The sequence below is a fragment of the Antechinus flavipes genome, chromosome 5, assembly GCF_016432865.1.
Source record: "Antechinus flavipes isolate AdamAnt ecotype Samford, QLD, Australia chromosome 5, AdamAnt_v2, whole genome shotgun sequence".
Classification (NCBI taxonomy): Eukaryota; Metazoa; Chordata; class Mammalia; order Dasyuromorphia; family Dasyuridae; genus Antechinus; species Antechinus flavipes.
Window position 1 is genome coordinate 224,039,786 of NC_067402.1, and position 16,548 is coordinate 224,056,333.

At 37.3% G+C, this 16,548-nt stretch overlaps 1 protein-coding gene across 4 annotated transcripts; it reads right to left on the reverse strand.

The window, feature by feature from the left end:
* Positions 1–6,539: 6,539 nt before the first annotated feature.
* LOC127564370 (uncharacterized) lies at positions 6,540–13,885 on the reverse strand. 4 transcript variants are annotated; one of them, XR_007954246.1, is made up of 4 exons: positions 13,771–13,885; positions 12,759–13,090; positions 11,271–11,602; positions 6,540–6,641 (listed from the first exon to the last, which is right to left on the reverse strand). XR_007954246.1 is itself a non-coding variant. In XM_052000855.1 (3 exons), exons 1-2 carry the CDS (start codon positions 13,075–13,077, stop codon positions 11,319–11,321), a joined length of 600 nt encoding a protein of 199 aa, XP_051856815.1. In that variant the 5' UTR covers positions 13,078–13,744; the 3' UTR covers positions 6,540–6,641; positions 11,271–11,318. The 4 variants fall into 4 exon arrangements, 2 of the variants coding, with proteins under 2 accessions (XP_051856815.1, XP_051856814.1); XR_007954247.1 differs by having other exon boundaries at positions 12,759–13,157; positions 13,771–13,870; XM_052000855.1 differs by lacking the exon at positions 13,771–13,885 and having other exon boundaries at positions 11,271–11,599; positions 12,759–13,744.
* Between the last annotated feature and the right edge of the window lie 2,663 nt (positions 13,886–16,548).

The window sequence follows — 16,548 nt, forward strand, 5'->3', positions numbered from 1 at the left end:
GGGGAGGCTACACAGATAATTATAATTTACATATCATTTTACACTGACAAAATGCTTTCCATACATTTATCTCATTTTACCTTCACAAAAGCCCTATGAGAGTATATGTAATTAACTCCAGCAGTTAAGTGACTCACTCCAAGTAACAGGACTAGTAATGGATTTTAATCTAGACTTTACTAAGATAATTATAATTAATCCTCTTTCAACTACACTACAACACCTCATGAGAGGAGAGGAAAGGACAATTCTAGGACAATAACACATGAATGGAGGGTTTTTTTTTTTTTTACTATCTGAAAGTGTTTTATCATACTTTGAACTGCTTTATCCAGTCATATATAATTCTCTAGAATATTGTGGAGAACAGAGGCATTTAGACCATAAAAAGTGCCTGTTTTGGGGGGTTGGTTATTTATTAATTCTCAAGGCTCTTCTTCAAAAGACAATATGGAACAATGGAAAAAGTGTTGGGTTTGGATTCAGGGAAAAGAGATGGGTTCTGAAACTTAGTAAGCTTGCTGGTAAGTCCTTTTTTCTGAGCATTTGTTTTCCCATTTATAAAGGAAATGTAATTATACTTGTGCTCCTTTATATATATCTTTTTATTTACAAGTTATATGTATGGGTAATTTTACAGCATTGACAATTACATATATATATATCTTTTTATTTACAAGTTATATGTATGGGTAATTTTACAGCATTGACAATTGCCAAAAATTTGTTCCAATTTTTCCCCTCCTTCCCCCCCACCCCCTCCCCCAGGTGGCAGGTTGACCAATTCATGTTAAATATGTTAAAGTATAAATTAAATACAATATAATACTTGTGCTCCTTCAAAGGGAAATAAGAATGAAATGGAACAAGCATTTATTAAACATCTATTAAGCAACAGGCACTAAGGTACTTTATTAATATTATCACATTTAATCCTGACAACAACTCTGTGATATAGTTGCTGTTGTGATCTCCATTTTACTATGCCTAGGGAGTCACATCTAGGAAGTGTCTGAAGCTGAATTTGAACTCAGATCTTCCTGATTAAAGAGTCAATGCTGGATCCATTCCACCACTTAGCCAACTCTGGGGTTAGTGTGAGCCTCAATTATATGACAATGTAAGTAAAGTGTTTTGCTTCAAGTAATTAAGCTAAGTTTAACTCTTAGCTATTATTACTAATGTGATCAGAGATTCTTTGCAAATAAAATAAAATTTTATCTTTTGTATAGTCCTGTCCTGGTTTCTTGATGAATTAGAGATTTTAAGATTTAAACTGATTCTAAATTCTTAAATCTATACTCATCAATCTTGAATGTAATGGGTGACACATTTAATGGGTAAAGTCAACTGGCTTTTTCAGTCTGAGCCTCATAGAGGTACTTCACTGTAAAAGAGGCCAGTGTCTAATCTTTCAACTATGCATGTGCAGAATCTAAATGACTTTTGTCTAAGAGAGGGACAAGGTCTAGGAAAATAGCTCATGCTACTCCAACTCACAAAAGGCTAGGTTATAAACAGAATGTTAATGTAATTTATTTATAATGGTGGAATAGGCTTCTGGTTTCCATCACACAGATGTTTAGGGTAAAACATCCCTGCTCAAAAACCAGTTTTGAGTGTACACTTTCACTGCCATGAAGCATTTCTCTAAGATGGGTGAATTAATGTATCTATTTAACATTTTACTATGGAGAAAGAATATGTATATTTTATCTATTTGCTGCTCTGTATAATCATATAGTTCTTGTTTGTTCCAATGTCCCCAATATAATTTCCTTTTAATCTTGAATCCAGGTCATTACTTGTACATGAGCCTTGATGCCAAATAAAGCATTGCCAAAATTTACCCAAGACTAGCTTTTAAAAATGGCATATCAATTTATTTATTTATAATGAAAGAATAAACATCTCCAGTATTAATAACTTTGCTAATCTTTCTTTTGAGCTACTCAATTGTTGAAGTGAATCTTAAACATATAGTACACATCTCCCATGTAGCAATTTGTCTATGTTTAAATAGATTGTCCATATTAAGTTTCTTAAAATTGATCTTTGATATTAGCTCTTATATGTTAAATTTTTTAAGTTCGGGTTTGGTTGACAGAAAGTCCTGAAAATCTTCAAGTTCATTGAATGTTCATTTTTTCTCATTCAAAATTATAGATAATTTTGCTGGATATGATATTTTTGGCTGCAAGCCTAGTTCTTTTGATTTTTGGTAAATTCTAGGACTTGCAGTCTTTTATTGTAGCTGCTGCTAAGTTTTGTACAATTCTAATTGCAGCTTTAGCATATTTGAATTGTTTTTTTCTTATTCTTGCAAAATTTTTTCTTTGATCTGGGAGTTTCAAAATTTGTCAATAATATTTCTGTGTGTTTTCCACAAAGGATCTTTTCGAAGTGGTGATCAGTGGATTTTTTTCTATTTTTACTTTCATGTTCTATTACTCCAGAACAATTTTCTTGGATTATTTCTTGCCTTATTGTGTCAAAGTTCTCTTTTTTGGTCACAACTTTGTAGAGTCCAATTATTCTTTATCTTCTTGTCTGTTCTCCAGATCTGTCATTTTTCTTATAAGATGTTTCACATTTTATAAGATGTTCACATAGAACAAGATTGATTCTATCCTCTTATTCTTTATAATCTGTTTTGTTTTTTCTTGGTCTCTCATACCTTTACTGACTTCCCTTTGCCCAATTCTAATTTTCAAAGAATTATTTTCATCTTTGAGATTCTACCTCCTTTTCTAGTTGGTTAAGTTTTTTTTCATGGTCTTGTTTTCTTGGATTTTTTTTTTAATTTTAAAATTTTTCTTCAGTGTTTTTCATTTGATTTTTAAATTATTTTTTGAGTTCTATAAATTCTCTCGGGAGACATTTTACATTACTCTTTGGGGTAGAAGCTTTTTTTATTTTTTTAACTAATGTGTCCTCTGATGATGATGTTCTTTCTTCTTTGTGAGTTCTTTTTTTTTTTTTTTAAATAAGAGATATCAGTGTAAGCACCCCTATAAATGGGGTAGGAAATAAGAGGTAGGCTTCAACTTCAACTCTCCACTCTGACCAGGAACCCCAAACCAAGATCTCTACCTTCCTGCAAGTGCCCATAGCCAGCAGGCCCCCTGCCTCTGCACTCACTTGGGTGCTGATTCTTTTTCGTCCAGGCTGAATCTTAGCAGCCCAGCTGGGCCTAGCATTCCTGATCCACTGAAATTCCCTCAGTCCTTCTGGACTCAGACTCAAGACTTGCCAAACAGTCTGGAAGGTGAAAGTCTCTTTGGTTCCTGCTGAGGCTCCAGCCATACCCAGCTAGTCTCAGGGATCCCTGTTTCTGTGGAGCCAGCCTAGAGGAGTTTGCACTTCAGACAGGTTAATCATCAGCCTGGGGTCTTTCTTCAGATCTTGGGTTGTATCTAGAGGACCCCTGTTCTGTCCCAAGTCTTCTGAATTTTTCATAAGTCTATGTTCACCCTCAGGTGCAAATTTGTTCTATTTGGGGGAGAAATTAGGAGAGCTTGAAATTTACCAACCTATTCCTCCTTCTTCCCAGAATCCTCCCCCCCTTTTCAGGTTTTTCAAAATCATCAGCTCCTCTTTTTTAATATCATAATAATATATCACAATTTATTCAGCCACTCCCCAATTGATGGACACTCCCTCAATTTGACAACAAAAAGCGTTGTTATAAATGTTTCTGTCCCATAGTTCATTTCTTTTTCTTTTTGAAAATCTCTACAGGATATAGACCTAGTAGTAGTATTGATGGATCAAAGAGTATAAACAGTTTTATACCCTTTTATGAATATTTCCAAATTATTCTCTAAAATGGTGGGATCAGTTTATAACTCCACTAACAAACAGTGCCTTTAGTGTCCCAATTTTCCCACATCCCCCCCAACATTTATCATTTTTCTTTTCTGTCATATTAGCCATTCTGATGTGAGGTGCGGTTTCAGAGTTGTTTTAACTTGTATTTCTCTAATAATGACTTAGAATATTTTTTAAATGACTTAGAGTATTTTTAATTACTTGTGAAACTAGTTTTTTTAGCTGATTCTCTAAGTATGCCATCATATCATTTGAAAAGAGGGATAGTTTTGTTTCTTTATTGCCTATTCTAATTCTTTCAATTTCTCTTTCTCCTCTTATTTATATAGCTAGCATTTCTAGTACAATATTGAATAATAGTGATGATAGCGGGCATCCTTATTTCACTCCTGATCTTATTGGAAAGACTTCTAGCTTATCCTCATTACAGATAGTGCTTGCTGGTCATATTAAATAGGTACTTAACATTTTAAGGAAAGCTCCATTTATTTGTATGCTTTCTAATGTTTTTTAATGTATTTTGTCAAAAGTTTTTCTTTAGTGAAATAATCATTACGTCTGTTGGTTTTATTAGTGATATGGTCAATTAGGCTAATAATTTTCCTAATATTTTTCATGGACTCTCCTTTACCATTCTAGAGAGACTAAGAGCAGGTTAAACACCTCCTGCTTCCCTCTATCCTTCCATATCTCATCTGATCTCCTGCCTTGGTCTCTTTAAGATGAATAAACCTAAACTATCTCAGGTTCCTGGGAAAGTTTTAACTGATCTACCAAGTCAAAGACATCTACTTTTACCAACAAGGGAAGCTAGATTTAAAATTCAGTCTTGATTAAAGCTTTTTACTTGACAGGGAAATGGGTGTATGTGTAGGAGGAAATCCCCTCCCCCCCCCCCCACATTAGTAGAAAAAGTTGTAAGGGTGAGCTTATGTGAAGCAGTGAAATGGTTCTCACCATTCTTGCTGCCTTCAAACAAGGACTGATGATTCTTGTCTCTAACAGATTCCCAGAGAGATCCACTTGGAGAAAAAGGGCTCTAAGTCAGCCAACTGATGTGATTGGGGGAAAAGGGGAAATAGGAGCTAACCTTCCAATCCTGCTTCTGGTTGCCTAGTTTTTTCCAATTTCCTTTTGCCTTTATTCAATTCAACAAACCTTTAGGGGGCTTTCGTCTTCCTAAAGAGGCTTTGTAGTAGGAAGAGGACTGTAGAAGATCAGTTTATGGATTTAAAATCCAGTTCTTCCTAAATGCGTATCCATATGACGATGGGTAATGTACTTCAGCTCTCAGCCTTAGTTTCCTTTTTTTTTTTTTTTTCAAATTTTCTAAATTGATTTTAATGATTACTGCTTATCCATAAGGATTAATAATTAAAAATCATTCATATATAAAATAAATCTATTCCACCCAGGTTGCTCTCCACACGCTCCCTCTGATCTAAGACACCTCATTCCATAATGTCCTGTTACATGGCTTGAACAGAAATAGAGCCCTTATCTAATATTCCTATTGACATAGCAATAGATATGGCACCAGGAAAGTAAGTTTCCTTTTAAAAAGTGTTCTATTAAATGATTTTTAATATCTCTTCTAGCTCAAAATATATATTATTCTACAGCCCTCCAAGTCCTCCTAAATTTGCTAACTCTAAATGCCTCTCTCCAAACTTCCTGTGACTTCATCCTCGGTCTAAATTTTTCTTTCCATATCCTACATCTACTTCTTTTTTTTTTTTTTTTGGCTCTATGGATATTTATTTATTTATTTTATTATTATTTTTTTAATTTACATTTTATTTTATTTAATAATAACTTTGTATTGACAGAATCCATGCCAGGGTAATTTTTTACAACATTATCCCTTGCACTCGCTTATGTTTCGTTTTTTCCCCTCCCTCCCTTCACCCCCCCACCTCCCCCAAGATGGCAAGCAGTCCTATATACTACATCTACTTCTTGGCTAGGGTAGTGGGGACAGGGGGGCCCTATATGCCTGGATAAGTCATATCATTGTTTGCCTTAATTTCCTCATCTGCAAAATGGGCTGGAGAAGGAAATGGCAAGTCACTCCATACTGATCTTTGCCAAGAAAATCTCAAAAGGGGTCATGGAGTTTGCTACCACTGAATTGGTATCAGGTGTCAGGCAGGGTGCCAAACAATTGATAAATATCTTAACTGATTCTCGTAATCACCATTTGAGGTAGGAACCATTTGGACTGCCATTTTTACAACTAAGTTAATAGGAGTTAACTGGTTTGTCTAGGAGGTTACAGTTAGGAAGTGAATTGAGCTGTTTGTGCCCTCAAGTCTTCCTGTTTCTAGTACTGTTTTTCTTCTGTCACATAATTGCCTTTAAAAGTTACTGTGCCTTTCAGTGACAACCTGTTTTGTTTCAAATAACTCTTGGCTACTATAATCAATAAGCTCAGAAATCCACTGATGTCCTTTCCAAATGAAATAATATGGTCATTGTTTTCTGTGTAATCCTGTCCTTGTTTCTTGATGAATTAGAGAATTTAAGGAAAGAGTAGTGAATTCCCTAACTTGCAACTTAATAGATAAACCATGTAATGGGTAACATCAACTGGGTCTTTCAGATTGAGCCTCATGGGGGTACTGCACTGTGAAAGAATTACGCATGTCCAGAGTCTGAATGAGTGGCTTGTCCAGGAGAGGGATATCGTCTAGGAAAATGAGCCAAGGTTTAAAATAGAAAATTAATTTATTCATATAGTGGGGGAATAATATTTTCAAGGATACATCATGTTAGCATTCCAGAGCATCTCCTCCTTGGTACCAGTTGGCCTAGAAGAAAAAAAAAAAAAAAAACATTTGTTCAAATGGAATCAAGAGAAAAAGAAGTAGAAAGAAATGAATGTAGATTAAAGCATAGTGTTTTCAACGTTTTTTGCTGTTATTGGTTTGCTTGTTTTTTTTCTTTCTTGTGTTTTTTTTTTTTAATCTGATGTTTCTTGTGCAGTATGATGGAATATGTTTAGGAGAATTGCACATATTTATCTTATCTGACTGCTTGCTGTCTTGAGGAGGGGAGAGGGAGAGAGAGAAAGAAAAAAAATTGGAACATGGGGTTTTGCAAAGTGAATGCTGGAAATTATCTCTGCATGTATTTGGAAAAATAAAATCCTATAAATAAAACAAAATAAATCATTAATATATCATTGTCCCATGGACCCACACTTAACACCATATACCAAGATAAGATCAAAATGGGTCCATAACTTAGGCATAAAGAACGAGATTATAAATAAATTAGAGGAACATAGGATAGTTTATCTCTCAGACTTGTGGAGGAGAAAGAAATTTGTGACCAAAGATGAACTAGAGACCATTACTGATCACAAAATAGAAAATTTTGATTACATCAAATTAAAAAGCCTTTGTACAAATAAAACTAATGCAAACAAGATTAGAAGGGAAGCAACAAACTGGGAAAACATCTTCACAGTTAAAGGTTCTGATAAAGGCCTCATTTCCAAAATATATAGAGAACTGACTCAAATTTATAAGAAATCAAGCTATTCTCCAATTGATAAATGGTCAAAGGATATGAACAGACAATTTTCAGAGGATGAAATTGAAACTATTACCACTCATATGAAAGAGTGTTCCAAATCATTATTGATCAGAGAAATGCAAATTAAGACAACTCTGAGATACCACTACACACCTGTCAGATTGGCTAAGATGACGGGAAAAAATAATGATGAATGTTGGAGGGGATGCAGGAAAACTGGGACACTGATGCCTTGTTGGTGGAGTTGTGAACGAATCCAACCATTCTGGAGAGCAATCTGGAATTATGCCCAAAAAGTTATCAAACTGTGCATACCCTTTGATCCAGCAGTGTTTCTATTGGGCTTATATCCCAAAGAAATACTAAAGAAGGGAAAGGGACCTGTATGTGCTAAAATGTTTGTGGCAGCCCTGTTTGTAGTGGCTAGAAACTGGAAAATGAATGGATGCCCATCAATTGGAGAATGGCTGGGTAAATTGTGGCATATGAATGTTATGGAATATTATTGTTCTGTAAGAAATGACCAGCAGGATGAATACAGAGAGGCTTGGAGAGACCTACATGGACTGATGCTAAGTGAAATGAGCAGAACCAGGAGATCATTATACACTTCGACAACGATATTGTATGAAGATGTATTCTGATGGAAGTGGATTTCTTTGACAAAGAGACCTAACTGAGTTTCAATTGATAAATGATGGACAGAAGCAGCTACACCCAAAGAAAGAACACTGGGAAACGAATGTGAACTACCTGCATTTTCGTTTTTCTTCCCGGGTTATTTTTACCTTCTGAATCCAATTCTCTCTGTGCAACAAGAGAACTGTTCGGTTCTGGAAACATATATTATATCTAGGATATACTGCAACATATCTAACATATATAAAACTGCTTGCCATCTAGGGGAGGGGGTGGAGGGAGGGATGGGAAAAATCGGAACAGAAATGAGTGCAAGGGATAATGTTGTAAAAAAATTACCCTGACATGGATTCTGTCAATATAAAGTAATTATTAAATAAAATTTTAAAAAATAGAATTTCAAATATATTATTGACTTTTTAAAATAGAATTTTCTCTGCAACACATGTTGGCCTATAAATTGTGATGCTTTTCACAGTAATCTCTTTGCTTCTGCTAATTGTAAATAACACAAAATAAAAAAAACAAAAACAAAAACAAAATATATCATTGTCCCTAATACCAAGAGTAATGTTTTCCTCATATAATGTCTCTCTTTCACCTTTTCTACATTAAAATAGCCTATCCATACTGCAAAAACTATGTAGATATCTAATAGTACAAACTGTTTCACTGAAGACAGAAAGAACTTTTGCTTGTTTGTGGGCTACTGCGAGTTTCCTGTTTCTTGTCTTGTGGGGCTGTTTTGAACCTAATTAGGAAAAAAAAAAAAAAAAAAAAAAAAAGGCTAGCTTTTGTTGAACTGTGAAAGGGCTGAACACTGGGCTAGGGGTGAAAGTGCTCCCAGAGTCTTGAAACAATGAGATGTAAGAGCCTTGGATCTAGGGTAAAGAAGCCCCTATTTTAGAATCTCCCTTATCTGACAGGATCTAGTGATTGGGTAGAGGGGGGTGACAGAGAGGGAAGAATCAAATACAACGCAGCATTATTAGTCTAGAAGAATCTATTGTAATAAAAATCTGTGATGAAGAAAAAAGGGGGGAGGGAATGTAAAATTTATTATTAAAGGTTAAAATTTTTAGCAACCACTGTAACCCTTTTTTTTTTTTTTTTTGTTCTTAATCTCTTTTATTGTGGCACTTTTTGTTGTCATAAAGCTCTTCTCTACATTAAGGAGACACTTTCTTTTGTGCTATCCGTAAGTTCTATTTCTTTTTTTTTTTTTAATAACTTTTTATTGATAGAACCCATGCCAGGGTAATTTTTTTTTTTTTACAGCATTATCCCTTGCATTCACTTCTGTTCCGATTTTTCCCCTTCCTCCCTCCACTCCCTCCCTTAGATGGCAAGCAGTCCTTTACATGTTGAATAGGCACTGTAACCCATTTTTAGAGCTTAGATTGGGATTCATTTTGTATAGATAAGTTTGTAAAAGACTCTATACCCAAATAAAAGTGGTCTTGCCTCTTGAGAGAGATGAGGAAGATGGATGGAAGATGATCTAATCTGGTCAGGAGATATTTTTTCCAGTACCACAATACTTTCTGGTATGTTTTCCTTATTACTATGGATTCTGGAGATTACTCCCATCTTTTTGCAACTCTGCATGATTACAGACCAATCGGTCTTTGTTTAGTTGGCTATGATGGACCATATGTAAAAAACTTGTGTAAAAATGTTTGCAGCAATTCTTTTTGTGTGTCAAAGAACTGGAAATTGAGTGGATGCCCATCAGTTGGGGAGTGGCTGAATAAGTTATAATAAGATGAATGTAATGGAATATTATTGTTCCGTAAGAAATGATGAGAAAAGCCTGGAAAGACTTACATAGCCTAACGATACTGCAAAAACTATGCAGATGTCTAATAACTAATGATGCTAAGTGAAGTGAGCAGAACCAACAGAATATTGTACACAGCAATAGCAACAAGACTATGTGATGATCAGCTGTGATGGACGTGGCTCTTTGGTAATTCAAGGAAATTCCAATAGACTTGGGATGGAAAATGCCAGCTGTGTCCAAAGAGAAAATGAGAGACTAAATGTGGATCAAAGCATAGTATTTTCACCTTTTTATTGCTGGTTTTTTCTTTCTTTCTCATGTTTCTTTTTCCTTTTGATCTGATTTTTCTTGTGTAGCATGATGAATATGGAAATATGTTTAGAAGAACTGCATATGGTTAACCTATAACAGATTGCTTACAGTCTTGGGAAGGGAGTGGAAGAGAGGGAGAAAGATTAGGAACACAAGGTCTTGCAAAGTGAATGTTGAAAACTATCTTTGCATGTATTTGAAAAAATAAAATACTATTAAAGATGTTTTTTCCTAAATGTGTTTAACTAAATTATATAAAAGGCTGCTTTGTTCATAATGTGTATTTTTGCTCACTGAAGAGTCAATGATCTCTATTATGGGCAACTGCTAGCTTTGCTAATTATGCTTGGGGATGATTTCAGAAAGGCCTGGAGAGACTTACATGAATTGATCTGAGTGAAATGAGCAGGACCAGAAGATCATTATATACTTCAACAACAATACTATATGAGGATCAATTCAGATGGACGTGGCTCTTTTCAACAATGAGATGAACCAAATCAGTTCCAATAGAGCAGTAATGAACTGAACCAGCTACACCCAGCGAAAGAACTCTGGGAGAAGACTATGAACCACTACATAGAATTCCCAATCCCTCTATTTTTGTCCTCCTGCATTTTTGATTTCCTTCACAGGCTAATTGTACACTATTTCAAAGTCTGTCTCTTTTTATACAGCAAATTAACTGTTTGGACATGTATACATATATTGTATTTAACTTATACTTTAACATATTTAACATGTCAACCTGCCATCTGGGGGAAGGAGGGAAAAAGTTGGAACAAAAGGATTTGCAACTGTCAATGCTGAAAAATTACCCAAGCATATATCTTGTAAATAAAAAACTATAATTAAAAAAAATAGATTATGCTGGATGTGTGTGTATGTATGTGTGTGTGTGCTTCAGTTTCTCTTCATCATAGATTTTTGTCACAACAAAACAAAAAGATTTCTAGCCTGGAAGACTGAGATTGTGATGGTGCCATTAACAGAATGGGTAAATAGGAAAAGTTAGAGAGAGAATATCAGGGTGGGCTTAGATATGCTGTGTATTAGGTCAGTCAGTTGTTCCTGTATAAGCTATATACATTTTCTATTCCCCCTTGTAAACAGAGGTCCAGCATTCAGGTAGGTCACATCTATAATTATAGTAGAAGAATCTCACCTTTAACCAGAAAAAGGATCTGAAGTTCATTATCCTTTGGAGCAGGAGTCACATTCCCTCCAGAAGTACAGCAAGGGCCTCAGGACTAATGGAAATGCTCTTAGACAAAAGGTTGTAGAGACTTAGAACTGTGGCTTTTTCCTTCTCTCGATTCCTCCACAGCAGGAACATGTTGAAGATTCGAGTGCTTGTAGTGGTTTTAGAGTGATCTTCATCCAGTCTATCCAATTGATGCTGCTGAAGGTCCAGGCACATTATACCCAGCTCCTTCCATTCACTCCCCACGTGCTGGGCTAGCTTCATCAGCATTTTTTGGGTCACCAGTTGCTCTGCTAGACAAGGCAAGGTAAAGTTGGTCATCTTTGATGTCTCTACTTCCTAAGCCTTGATTAGATGGGGGTTGGGGGGGAATGAAGGCAATGGGCACTGATTAAACACTGATTTGTTGGGAAATGGCTGAACAAATTATGGTATGTAAATATAATGGAATATTATTATTTCATTAATGATAAAAGAGATGGTTTCAGAGAAACCTTGGAAAAGCTCCTTGAAATGATGCAAAGTGAAATGAATAGAACATGGGGAAGGATTTTTTAGTAACAACACTGTCAATAAAAATAGCTTAGGTACACTTAAGAAATGTGATAACCAACTATGATTTTCTTAAAACTGATGCAGGCTTAAAATGCAGAATAAAACACCTTTGAGGATATGATTGACAGGAGAGTTTGTTTTGCTTGATTACCTGTGTATCTTTGTTCCTAGGATTTTGACTTTTTTTTTTTAATGGGCAGAGGGAAGATGAAAGCACAAAAAGTGGCATATGAATGTAATAGAATATTACTGTTCTATAAGAAATGATGAGCAGGCTTGTTTCAGAAAAACCTGGAAGGACTTATGTGAACTGATGCTAAGTGAAGTGAGCAGAACTAGGAGAACACTATACACAGCAACAAGATTATGTGATAATCAACTGTGATGGACTTGGCTCTTCTCAACAACGTAGAGATTCAAGATAATTCCAATAGACTTGAGATGGAAAATACCTTCCACATCCAGAAAGAGAACTATGGAAATTAAATGTGCATCAAATCATAATATTTTCACCTTTTTTTGTTATTGTTTGTTGGTTAATTTTTTCAAATTTTAAGGTAAATTTAAGGTAAAGACATTTTTAAAAATGATGGCATAAGAATACTAACTGAATAGGCAATAAAGGATAATGCTAAGCAAACGATAGATGCACAACTCTAGAGCTGGGAGGAACCTCCAAGGCCAATTAATCCATTGCCTATTGTCACAAAAACATAAAATAGCTGAGATGGGATTATAAATTGACTAAAAATTATATAATTATAAATCCAAAACTGATTCCATTACATCAGTATTTGAGAAAGAGATTAAGCCTCAGGCAACACAATAATATGGTAATAAGCTTTAAGGAGAATAAGGGAGACAAAGAAACTAAGAATGAGCATCAGATTTTACCTAATCCTTTCGGAGGCTCTTTTCTAGTATGGGAACTGATGCCGGTCTTCTGTTTCCCAGTACTATCTTCAAGTTTAGGCTCTCCAAGCATTTCCAACAGGTGCCGAGCAGGGACACGGTCCAGTGTCTGGGACACCACATTCAGGGCTCTGGAGCCACAGAACCTCACCAGATGATGGGCAATATCTTCCCGGGGGGTAGTTGGCAGTGACCAGGTTGATGCTTCTGCCTCTTGCTGACACACAATTTTCTTAAAAGTCTCGAACTCTTCATTTTTCAATTCCTGGAGTATCTCTAAAATTTGTATTTCCCGGCTCATGAGATCAGCTCACCTAGGCAAGCAGGGTGGGGGACCACAAGACAGAGGTCACAGGCGTGGCCACTTACGGCAGGAGGGAGCTAGGTAAGGAGGAAGGGGGCGGGGAGCAGAGAGGGACCAACAGAATCGGGTTAGAAGGCGGGAGAGGGAGGAGGGAAGAGGAAGGAGGAGGGAGTGTTGCGTCCCTAGTCAGGGTGACAATACAAAGAAAAAGATGGAGTAGGTGGTAGAAACATGTTATAGAAGAACGGAAACATAGAATGGCGTGTTTTGGTCACACCGGAGGGTTAAGAATTTGGAGTGGACCCACGTGGAGCTAGCAAAGCTGGTGACTCACTACAGGTGGGTCTTGGAGAACGCAAACCATAGGAAATTCAAGGCTTTTGCATTAGGCAGGTCCCCTCCCTCCCTCAGCTTCCTTTTTAGGCTTAGCTCCAGGAGGACTTCTCCCAAACAAGCCTGGGCCTCAGATACATTGTTTCAAGGTAGGTTCCCTACACCGTGGGTATCGAGGAGGGAAGAGGAAAAGAAGAGGATGAATTTAGGTAGTAGTTCCCGTTTTTCCGCCCTCCCAAACCCCGCAGGCGCAACATTTCTTAACAGACCACTCCCACTCTTTTCCCGCCTCCTAGTCAAGAGAGACAGAGTGCTAAATACCCTGCACCGTGGCCCTCTGCATCCTGAACGTCTCACCTGAAGTTGCCCGTTTAAATGAGTGAAACCTAAGCTAATTAGGTTTCCAGGTACCGTTCTAATCGAGCGTAGATGGACAAAGACAGCTCCTCCCCTGGCTAGGTCCGCCCCTGACGCAGAGCGAGCTAGGCGGGCTCCAATCAGGCTTGATTCCCGCTCCCCGCCTGGCGGGATTAGAAAAAAACAAACTATCCCCACCTCCCAAGTCACGGTACCTTTTCTTTTTAGCAGCATGAAAACGAAAGTGTAAAGTTGGGGGGGATAAACTAAGGAGGCCGTCATCCTCCTGCTCAAGGCCTCCAAATACAGGTTCTGAGCTTCTTTAAAAAGAATCTGCAACAGATTCCCAGAGAGATTCACCTGGAGAAGAAAGGGCTTGACTTTAGCTCGCTAGGCTCCCTCTTAAAAACTTTAAAATCCATTGCAAGTCGAGGGAGACCCCGAGCACAGGACCGCCGAGCATGGCGTGCCCTCTTCAGAGAAGTGGTGGTGCTCTATGAGCAAGACAGAATTGAATTAGCCCAAAGGAAACGCAAGATGCGCAAAATTAGGGAATTCCCCCCACCCCCAAATGTTTCACAAGGACTATTTGTGTCTGAGCAGTGGCGGAGCATTGTGAGCTCGAATCGGTCTAATTAAGCCATAGTCGGACACACTATAACTGGACTCTACATAGTGATATTATTTTGACCCTCTTCCAAAACGAAGGACAATTATCTGGCTTTTGGAGAAGGAGGGAGCCAGAGCTACTTTCCAATTCCATTTCTGATGGCCTATTTTGCATTTCCCTTTTGGCTTTATCCAATTCAACTAGCCCTCAAGAATTTACTTTTTCCAAAAGAAGTTTAGTAGTAATAATAATTATGTTTTAGGAGGCTAGATTCCAGTTGTTCCTAAATGGCTGTGGATATGTCCTCGGCAGTTAAGTGCTGGTCTTTCAGTCTTATCGGAATTCCGGCCGTCTGATTGACTGGAGAGCTAAGGGGCTCAGTTAAGTCTTCCTGCCTACAATTCTTTTGGAGTTTTCCGGTTTTTATCGCAGCTTCCAGAGACCTCCCACAAGTTCAGTTTACACTTGTTATCGTCTTTTCCAATTAGATTGTAAGCTCTTTAAGGACAGGGACTGACTTCTCCCCTCCCCGCACTTTAAGAAATTTTTGATAGTTTTTTTTGTTTTCAAAATACATGCAAAGATAGTTTTCAACATTTAACACAGTTGAAAACATTCACCCTCCTAAAACCTTGTTTCAAAATTTTCTCCCTCCCTTCCCCCCCATCCGTCTCCTCCCAACTGCAAGCAATCCAGTTAGCCATTGAGTTTAAAAAAAAAAAAAAATTACATTCCTAATGTTGAGGTTGAGAAGAGGGGAAAATCAAAGTTCCAGACTGGGTGTCTCAAGAAGTTTCAGTTTGCAGGTTTAAACTGTGTGGTTCAGATACTTATTTAATAAAAAAGCTGGAGAGATCTCTAGAAGCAAAGCAAAGTTTATTATACCTTCTCCTGAGAATGGGGGTCCCTCTGAAGGGAGGAGGCACCATAAGGGGCAGGGTCAAAACTTTTAATCTCTAACGAAAATACCCTCTCCCACCACTGACCCTCATCCTTATTGGCTGAGGATCTTACATTCTAAACGCAGGAACTGCCCAAGAAATTGAACTTGACCAATAAGTACATAGTTGCCCATATTTGACCTAAACAGAAAGACACTGATGTCATAGGAGGATAACAAGGGGACTTAAGTATGCTCTTGACTTAATGCTTAAAGTCCTTCAGGCCTACTCAAACTTTGAAATAGATGAAGCCTTACTCGATTTTCACAACTGTCTTGAAAGATCTCACCTTATCTTGTTCAGTCCCCCCTCTTATTTATACACTGAGGTCTCTTCAAATTCTGGTAGCATAACTTCACATTCCCCATCGAATTCCTCATCCCCTTTTGGTTCCTGTTGGTCTCCTTGGGCCACTGGCTCCCACCCTTGTCCTTTTAACACCATCAATCTAACAGACCCTTCAGCTTTCTCTTCCAACCTAATCATTCTAGGTAATGAGTTTTGGACTGTTCTGGTTATCAATTGGATCAAACAAGGTATGCAGATAGGGAATAATATAACACTACTAAGAGCTATAAAGCCAAACCAAAGGAGCTGCTTCTATCAGCTTTCCCCAAACCAGGACCACCAAGAAGTATTGAACAGTGAGGTCCAGGTCTGTACAGGAACATGAGCAAGTTTCCTAATGTTCTTAGTTACTTCTTTTACTAAATTTCCATCAATCTTTATACAGCAAATATATAAATTTAGTTTTGCACAAGCTCCCCCTTCCTCCTCAGCTAACAAGTAATCCAGCACAAGTCTATGTTGCAAAATGACCTCTCTGGTTTGAGGAGCTTGATCAGCCAAAAGATCTAGTGTCTCAGCCGTCTGATAGGTGATACTCTCTACAATGCTTGAAGCCTAATTATCCTGTTCAACACATATATTGGGTTCTATATCCCCAACTTCCATCTTGAGCCCAGGCTGGCTCATACTCTTTAACTGGTCTCTCTGGAGGCCAGGCATCACCCCAACCATTTGCATCTCCAGTCTGAGTAATGGAGGTATCTAAACCCTGTTTCCCTTTTCCCAAATCATCATACAACTGAATCCCTAAATATTGGTTTGCGTATTCTGGAAGAAAGAAAAATTTTAGCCTTATTAGTCCAATATAGCAAATCCCTGTCCAATTAAGAGGTAGGTGAGTATAAGCAGTTGAGCCACAGATCCACCCTCGAAAATATG